At 40.3% G+C, this 10,030-nt stretch overlaps 1 protein-coding gene across 1 annotated transcript; it reads right to left on the bottom strand.

Annotated features, from left to right (window-relative positions):
* Nucleotides 1-6,665: 6,665 nt before the first annotated feature.
* On the bottom strand, nucleotides 6,666-8,622 carry LOC127774795 (uncharacterized). Its single transcript, XM_052301087.1, has one exon. It carries the CDS (start codon nucleotides 8,563-8,565, stop codon nucleotides 7,000-7,002), a length of 1,566 nt encoding a protein of 521 aa, XP_052157047.1. The 5' UTR covers nucleotides 8,566-8,622; the 3' UTR covers nucleotides 6,666-6,999.
* Between the last annotated feature and the right edge of the window lie 1,408 nt (nucleotides 8,623-10,030).

Genomic DNA, 10,030 nt, shown 5'->3' with positions numbered 1-10,030 from the left:
GCTGGACAGAGGAGGGGCGTAGTTACTTTAATGAAATGCAGCACAAGCATGGAATTTCTCCGAGGATGGAGCACTACTCATGTATGGTTACTCTGCTTGGTCGGGCTGGTAAGCTTGATGATGCGTATGATATCATAAATCAGATGCCGTTTGAGCCAGACGGTTGTATTTGGGGGTCATTGCTGGGCTCTTGCAGGGTTCATGGAAATGTGGTCCTTGCTGAGGTTGCAGCAGAAAATCTATTTCAACTAGAGCCAGAAAATGCTGGTAATTATGTCCTGCTTTCCAACATTTATGCATCCAAGAAAATGTGGGATGGGGTCAATAGGCTGAGGGATATGATGAAGACTGTAGGGTTGAAGAAAGAAAAAGGCTGTAGTTGGATAGAGATCAAGAACAAGGTACACATGTTGTTGGCTGGCGATAGTTCAAACCCCATGATGGCTGCAATAACTGAGAAGCAATGAAGTGAGGATGGTGAAGGATGGTGAAGTGAGGATGCTGAGATGCAAGGGATATTTGATTCAGGTGATAAAGAATCTCCGGATTTGTGGTGACTGCCATGAAGCAATGAAGTTCATATCATCTTTCGAGGGGAGGGAGATATATATTAGAGATACGAACCGATTTCATCACTTCAAGGATGGAAAAAGTTCATGCAAAGACTACTGGTGATTTTTCTTGTCTTGTACGACTTTACATTTTGCAGAATGACATTGCAAGGGTGGTTAAAAAAAAAATCATCCATGTGTCCCTACCCTAGGCTAGTATTTGCTCATGAGGTAATTATTCACCTGCAATATCAGGCTTTGTTTAGAAAACTAGGTAAGAGTTATTTTGAGAGCTATTTTTTTAGTATAAGGAAATAGTCTTTCAATAAAATAACTCTAATCATTTGGATCCAAGGGTTATTTTGATAGCTATTTGGCCTTTAATGTACCTTCATATGGAGAGAGATAGAGAGAAGACACTTTTTCAGTGGGTCCCACTCGAAATAGCCCCAATTAGCACCCCTTGGATGGGATAGTTTTTCTAGGTGGGTTATTTCCAAATAGCCCTCAAATAGCTCACCCTTTTGGATTTTTTTGGGGCTATTTGGGCTATTTGAGGGTGGGCTAAAAAATATTCCTTGGATCCAAACAGGACGTTAGTGAGGATGGTGAAGACCAAAATCCTTCTTTCCCCACCCTATAGGTTGGGTTTTCTCATGAGGTAATTGTTTACCTGCGATGTCAGCACTTTAGATGGGAATAGAAACAACGGAAAGCCACTACTAGTACTCCCACAGTTTCTATTGACCAACAAAGAAAACACTTCAAGGATAAACAAAGCTCATTCTCAGGGAATCTTATCTATGCCAATCCCACAAGTGGAAGGGAAAATTCCAAATTATCCAATATGCAGATGATATTCTCATCATTCTGAAAGCTTGTCAAAAAGAGCTTTTTGTCTCAAAGGTATTACCCAACCATTTGCTTACTCTACTACTCCCTCCGTTTCATAATGTAAGTCATTTTAGCATTTCCCACATTCATATTAATGTTAATGAATTTAGACAAGCATTTCCCACATTATGTCTAGATTCATTAACATCAATATGAATGTGGGAAATGCTAGAATGACTTACATCATAAACGGAGGGAGTATTTGAGAATTTCCATAAATCTTGTACGATGCCAATTCATGTCAATGAAGAAAAACTAGAAATCCTTGCTGGTACTTTTCGATGTAATATTGGTTCAATGCCCTTCACTTATTTGGGTCTTCCGGTTGGAACAACAAAGCCAAGAATTGTTGAATTCCCCCCCTCCCCCCTAATTGATAGAGTTGAAAGAAGACTTATGGCAATCACCATATTTCTTAATCATGGCCAAAGACTTACCCTTGTTACCCTTGTCAATTTTGTCCTCTCTTCGCCGCCAACCTTTTATATGTGCACACTCAAACTCCCAAAGAAAGTGATAGAACATATTGATGCTCCATTGCTCCGCTGGCCGCCACCTGCCTATCAACAATTGATGCTCCATTGCTCCACCACCATCCATCCTTCATCGGTGTGTGGGCACTGCTGCCGGTTAGCCTGCGTGTGCCACCATGCGGCCATCCACTCTCCGCACTGGTCTCCCATAGTCGACGGGCCTCTTCGATGGCTGCGCCTCCTCACACCGAGCCGGCCTCCATCACTGCCGGCCGTGCCTCCTCGCGCCACGTTGACCTCCGCGCCTCCTTTCGCTGCGTCGGCCTCCGCCGTCCACAGGTCCAGGAACAAAACCCGCGTCTAACGATCACGTCGCCTCAACTCCACCACCGCTGATTTTAGGAGCTCCATTACCGCCGCCGGCCGTGCCGGCCTCCGCCACCGCCGACCGTGCCTCCTCGCGTCGTGTCGCCACTGCTCCACGGCGTCGCTGCCAGCCCGCTGCCCTAGCTGCGCCCGGCCGGATCTAGCCTAGGGCAGCCCGTGGGTGATGGCGGTGCTGGATCTGCTGCCTCCTCGCTGGGAGGGCTCGCCACCGCCACTCCCCATCGCCAAGTGTCCGCCGCCTCCCCCGCGCCTGATGTGGAGCGCTGCCACGAAGTAGGCCCTACCGCCGCCATCCTAGCTTGCCAATCGGCTTTCCGGCGATGAGCTCCAGCGGCGGCGAGGTGGGGGAGGGGGGAGGGGAGGGGGCGGCGATGCTATGGTTTCACCCCCGTGTCTCCTGCGTGTTGGCGACGCTACGGGAGCTGATTTACTTAGACAATTTTAGTTATGAGTGACATTATCTGTTCTGAAAAATACTCATGGTCGTAATCTGCACACTTGTTGATTTCAGAAGTGATCGAATCCATGTAAACGGAGGAAGTAATTTTATAGGATATGGTAAATACATATGAGAAGTTACAGGTGAAGAAACATTAGAGACTTAAAAGGTAATAAATTTTAAATTGTTTTGAACGAACAGGCATTGTTAAATTTTGGTAGGATAGAGATAAAGATGTTTAGTTTAGTGTTAAATATATGAGGTTGCGTAAAAATTTTCAGGACAACTAGGAAGATAGCCCGCGCATTCGCGCGGGCATGTGTCGTACACTATGTTTGAACATCTACAATATATTATTTCTCCATAAATTGTTTTCATTAGCATTGCTTTTATAATTTTCTAACCTAGCTATTAGTTATCTTTATAACATATCATATTTAATTAATCCCTACAAAAAATTATTTATAATATTCTTCATCATCTAAAAAGTAGGTAGACATATTTTGTGTTAGAAAACATGTATAGCAAATTAAGTGTAAAATCAAAAGTAAGATGCTTTTTAATTGAATATAGGTTGTCATTGTTTATTGACAGATGAATTGGGTGGGATACGAGGCTCCACTAAATGCATGGGTTTATATAGCCTAATATTATTGTTTAATTTGAGAGATAATCCATATGTGAACGTTCCATGTAGAGTGTGTGGGAGACTCCATGCAACCTAGCGCGAATAATATTGGATGAAGAAATATAGTTGTGCAATATATTATTTTGGAAGATGATGCATTATGATACACGCTTGTCTTTTAAGATGAGATAGATCTAATGGTTGGAAATAATGGGTTTATCGGTTTAAAAGGCCCAGGAGGATTTATGGGGTAACAGGTGGTGACTTTATATAAAAAAGAAACCATCATCTATGATATATAAAATAAAATTATAAGTGTAGCTTAAAATTATGGTCTTTTTAATATTTGTTTCTCTCTTTAGTTTAGAAGCTGAAAATAGGGAGGAGACAGGAGAGAAACGAATAGCGTAGAACTCGAATCATATATGAGAAAGGGTTCGTAGTGCAATAGTGTTATGTGCATATGATTGGAGAGGGAGCTGGAGGATACATTTTTTTTTTAAAAAAAATGTTGTAAACAATCTAAGTGAGAACCTATGAATTGTTGTTTTTTCATTCTAAGGATCTTTAAGACATGACATGTGGTGGCTTAAGTTTCTTTTATAAAGAGAGGCAATCTAATAGTTAAAAATAATGGGTCATCAAATTAAGTGGAAAGCGATGATTATTTTCTCTTTGAATTTCAATTTTTTTTCAAAGTTTTACAATATCATACGTTGTGACTTAAGAGTGCTATAGAGCACGTTTAATCGATCTTTACTATGTAAAACGATTCAAGAATATATATCATACGTTATCATGTTTTTCAATGTCTTGTTGTTATTTGGTAAGGAGATTTTGTTTTTATTGAGGTAGATTTAATACGTTCATCTGTTTGAATTATTTATGTCTTTAAATCCAATTGTTAAAATTATAACTCCACTGTTTTAAATGAAAATTGATGAAATTATAAGTCCGCCAATTTAATTGAAAATTGATGGTTAGATTTGTTTTCTTCATAATATTTTTTATAATTAAAATTGTTATTTATAAAATAGGAAGATAAGAAAGAATTATTGGAGATAAAGAAAGTGTATGTATGTATACTTACGTGCGTGGGGGGGGGGGGGGTGGTGGGAAGGGTGGGCCAGTGGGGAGAGGAGAGTTGTGCCGGTGGGAGAGGGGTGAGGGATGTGGATTGTGGTTTTTTTTAAGAAAAAAAAGATAAATCTAATAGTTGAAAATAGATGGTTCACTAATTTATTATAATACCACGTGGCGGTTTAGTAGTGTTTATAGGCGTACCACGTGGTAGTATAGGTGTGTTTGTATAAAGTTTAATGGACTATTAGTATATAATTTTTTTTATTTTTAAATGGTAATTAGGATGACATGCCCTAAAAATTATTCTTTTAAGTAGAAGTTTACACGGTTGAATCATTAAATTTTTTAAAGACATCATGGATCTAAATTTAGATGTGTTCGCAAATTTGTTGATTATTTAGGGTGCTTGTTGTTTAGCCAATAAAAGATAAATCTAGTAGAGTTTAGAAGGATGAAAACACGTGCATGCACACCCTCATTTGTAGTAGACCTAATGCTAATTGCATTGATAATCCTAGCAAGAATAGGTTAGCCTATTTGGATAACCAAATTAAAGCAAGCAGCACGCACGTTGAAAACCTATTCAATATTTTGATTTCTCTGCATCATTGTGGTTTATTATATAACTTAGTAACAATTATGATCACTTAAGTTTTTATATGGGGTTGCTAGCTATAAAATAGGAAATTCACCTACATACCACAGAAGGAGGAGTACGTATATTGAGAAAGGAGATTTCTTTTATTGAAAATGAAACAGATACTTGAGATATATCTAACGGTTAGAAATAATAGGTCCACCGATTTATAAGTTATAATGGATGGTCAGATTTTTTTTCTTTTTTCTCATAATTTTTAAGATTTTTTCTAATTTCTTAGAGTGTCACGTGACGGCTTAGGAGAGTATGTAGAATGTCACATGGCGACTTGAGTACGTTCATAGGAAGTTTAATGGACTTGTGCTAGAATACAATCGGAATAACATATATTTTTACAACTATTGGCTGAATTTATTAATTTGGTTTTTATCCCATGAGAGTGAAAAAAAAAGAAAAAAGAAAAGAAGGGAAGGGGGCATACGTACGAACTATGTACGGGATGAATCGACAAAGAACGTGCCGCTTTCTAAATATAAATCTATTTGGTATTTTTTATGTTAGATCTAACGGTTAAAAAATTTGGGTCCACCGGATTAAATGAAATTAATGGTTATATATTTTATTTTTCTTGGAATTTCTTTAATTTGGTAGAGCGCCACTTGGTGGCCTAGAAATATTTATAGAGGTGCCATGTGGCGGTTTATGAGTGTTTATAGGAATTTTAATGGACTTTAGTATATAATAGATAGATAGATAGATAGATAGATAGTTTGATGGAGTGTTTGCTTTGCTACCTTATCAAAAGTTTGGTGTTACCAAGTTTTATTAGGTTATTAGCAAACCAAACAGATAAAAATGTCACGCTGCCGCTGCACTTGAACTAGTTCTGTGTCTATCTCTGTTCTCCCAGTTGTCGGAGCCCCTGAGGCCGGCGAGTCAGCTATACGGTAAAATAATCAAAAAGAGGAGGAACTAATACAAGAGGAAGAATATACATTGTTATCTGTCAACAGGGGGAAGTATATGGTGCAATCACCTAATTCGGTGCAATAATGTACCTCTCATCCTACACCGTTGGATCGAGAAATAGACGTCCGAGATTCGTCCATGTCACCATGATTAAAATTTAACTCGCAGATTCACTCGTGAGTTAAAATTTACTGGAAGTTAAATTTTAACTCATGGTGACGTGGACGAATCTTGAACGTCCATTTCTCGATCCAACGGTATAGGATGAAAGTTGCATTATTACACCGAATTAGGTGATTGCACCGGATACTTCCCCCTGTCAACAGATCTGGGCACACAGAAACTGTCCGGTGCTTTTTATTGGCAGTAAGGTAAGATGAGGATTACCTAAGGGTCGAACGGGGGAACATCAGAGTAGCAATCACAATTCTTACCCTCCTTTTTTTATTTTTGAACTCCAATGGTTTTTTTGCCCTCATTTCTTTTCAACGGAAGCTTGTGTTTTCTCTTATCCATTAAAAGGATTTAATGGTGTCAAAGACATCTGTGCACTTGCATATTTGCCCCTACTTTGCTAAGGACTTTGTGATTTTGCCGCTATTTTAACATGACTTTGTGTTTTGAATGAATTTTCACATATTCAGTTAAAAAAAAGGAGGGCGAGTACAAGCTTAACATGAAGTTTGCCCCTTTTGACATGAACTTTTACAACTTGAAGTCCTCTTAATGGAATGGGCGCAGGCACAAGCTTCAACTAAAAATGATGATAAAATCACAAAGTTAAAATGGTAGGGGTAAAATCACCGCTGGAGTTAAGAAACAAGGGATAAGAACACAATTGCACCCGACATCAAAATACGGTAAAAGTAAAAAGGACATCAAGAACACCTATTTAACCTTGGCCTCCTCTTCGTAGCTGCTTTAAAACTTATACTCTATTTGTGCGGGCCTGTCATTCTGAAACTGTAGCAACCCCTTCATCCTTCAAATAGATCATTCACCATGCCTTCCATGTCCAGTGGATCTCTGCCGCATTTCTCCTGCTCTGGATGGTCCTCCATGTACTTTTTGTATCCAGTAATGATCTTATCAATGATGGTTTCTCGCAGGCTCTGCCTAAGATTCGGAAGCGGGACCTTCCACAGCTTCTGATGACTGCATGTTTTCTCAAATTCCAACTCGAATCTTGACAGCTCCGAATGCGATGAGAGCTTAGGGAAGCACGGTGGCATCTTATCGTGTAGGCAAGACAGAACAGGTTCCCAGGAGGCACGCATATACTCTTTTTGGTACTGCTCATAGTGGAACTTTATTTCCGATGGAGGGCTGTAGTCGCTGGGTACAAGAAACTGATATTGTACGACGTAGGAATTGTTAAGCAAGAACAGATATCTCAGGCTATGGTCAGAGAACAAATTGGATTTCTTCTCGAGCTCATCCTGCAAGTTGGTTATAATTTGCACAATCAATCTTTCTACTACTAGCTTCTCAGAATACCAACTGCAATTACCAAACAAATCGCCATTATCAAGTAGGATGGCCTCCAGCACGCTATGGTATCCCCAAAACAATATTGCATAGTTGACAGCTAACAGAGTAGCCTTGTGGATTTCTGCATTCTCCGGAAATGGTCCACTCGGGGGGCTCAAGGCGTCCGTCGTCATCATCAATATGGCTCTACCCAGGTTATCCATTGTAGTCGAGAAAGCATCATCGATCTCCTTTACTATGCTTTCAATTATTTCTTTTGAATAATCAGCTAGTAAGAAAACCTCATTGTACAGCGGGACGAGGATATCTGAGACGTCGTTGATGCAGATGCGGAGTTGCATGAGCCCCGAGAACTTGTCCGTTGGCCGCGTCCAAGGCTTATCAGCGAGGGCGTTGGCAAAGGCAAGCATCTTGGAGAAAGTCGCCTGCGCGAACTGTGCAAGTTGGATCTTGGAGAAACTCGCCTCCATAAGCCGCCCGAGTTGGCAGAGTCGGCCGGTGAGGTTGTCCTGCGGCTCATGATCAGAAGAAGGCATGTCCTGGTCCTGGAGCGTGGCGATCAGCGCGCGCGCCATCACAGTGAGAGCTCGCGCCCACCTCCCCACCAGGCTCCCGGTCGCCTCCTCCTCCTGATCATTACGGAGTACACAGCTGACGTCCAGTTCTGAGAACCACCTGTCCAGCGCAGGGCCGGATCCGGATGCCCGGCTGAACTCACTCACCAAGCTGCCCACGAATCCGTCGCGGACCATCTGGTCCGCGATATCTCGAGCAGGTCCGGGGGCTCCAAGTCCTACTGCCCTCTGGAAGGAGTAGGTCACGAAATCAGCATCATCGTAGCAGGGGACGTACCTAGGACGCGCACTGGACGCGGTGCTTGACGCGCTGCTGTAGTTACTGGATCTCACTGAGCGAGACGACGACCCGCCACCCGTGGACATGCACCGGATCTTCTCCAGGTAGCTGTAGCTCCATCTCCATGATGGCAGGGACGAGTTATCGGCCGCCTCGGTGCTCTCCATCTCCGACACGGTCTCAAGCATTCGCGCCATTCTAGCTAAGCTCGATCTGCGATATGACTAGGTGTTAAGTGTTAACTCGGTAGGGGTTAGCAATGGATCGACTACTGGAGTTCTCAGATCGAGCACGTATATATAGATAGGAGAGGTTTAGAGCCACAGAGGTGAGAGCTTATTCCAGCTGCAGCTTTTCCCAAAAGTTGTTTCTGCTAGAAGGCTATCAAACAGCTGCTTATCATAATCTAAAGCTCCCCAAACAAACCCTTATACTCCCTCCGTCCCTACGCTGGACTTTTTAAAACTTGTTTGATCGTTCGTCTTATTTAAAAAATTTAATTAATTATTAATTATTTTTCTACCATTTGATTCATTGTTAAATATACTACTACTACTACTCAAATTTTTAAATAATATTCACAAAAGTTTTTGAATAAGACGAATAGCTAAATATGTTTAAAATAATCAAACGTCAAATATTTAGGAACGGAGAGAGTATTTGAGACGGCTACCATCTCTAACTTTATTCTCGTCACCCCCTATAAATTAAGGGTAACCTTAAGTTACCTCTAACACATAAAACTCAATAACTTTAATACTCATATATCTACTATTATAAAAATTGAAAATGTTTTTGCCGGTATTTTGGTACGTCATCCGTGTATGAGTCGGTTTTTAATTCCGTTTGCTTTTGGAAATACATATCCGTATTTGAGTCGGTTTTTAAGATCGTTCACTTTTTGGTAATACAGAAGGAATCATATGAGAAATCTGTTTAAAAAAACTCGCATGTTAACTTGAGGCGATCGAACTCCTAATTGCAGCTTATGATTTTCTAAAATTATATATATCTAAGCAAACTCACACAGTGAATTTCATCTTAACTAAACCATATAACAATTCACCCGTTGCAACGCACGTGTATTTTTTTCTAGTTTAAGTTATCCTTACATGAGAGGTGGCTCCAATTTCTCCTTTTTTTTTCCATATCAGCATACTCACTCTGTCCCTAAATATAACGGATTTTGGTTGGATGTGACATATTCTAATACTATCATGTTATAAAAAATTTATAGTATTAGGATATGTCATATCCAATCAATATCTTTTATATTTTGGGATGGAGGGAGTATTACTCTACAAGGTATTTAGGGTAAGTACTTCAGTACTTGCTTTTGTTTTCAGTACTATCTCTAAGAGAGCGATTAACTAATTATAACCGCGTAAAAAGTGATAGACTTGACCGACGACCGTTCTGTCTAAGAGAGACTCACTGACTCCATGGATCCCTAAAAAAAATTCACTCTTTTATATCTCCAACCCACTCTTTTGAACTTACTCTATATTATATTTACTTGCTCTAAGAGTGCGATTAACTAATTATAACCGCGTAAAATGTGATAGACATGACTGTTCACTATCTCCAAGGGACACACTGTCTCCAAGTGATCCCTAAAAAATCTCTCTTTCTATCTCCAACCCACTCTTTTAAAGTTACTCC

Source organism: Oryza glaberrima, chromosome 5 (genome assembly GCF_000147395.1).
Source record: "Oryza glaberrima chromosome 5, OglaRS2, whole genome shotgun sequence".
Classification (NCBI taxonomy): Eukaryota; Viridiplantae; Streptophyta; class Magnoliopsida; order Poales; family Poaceae; genus Oryza; species Oryza glaberrima.
The sequence above is the reverse complement of the archived record's forward strand: the minus strand, read 5'-3'. Positions and strand labels throughout refer to the sequence as shown.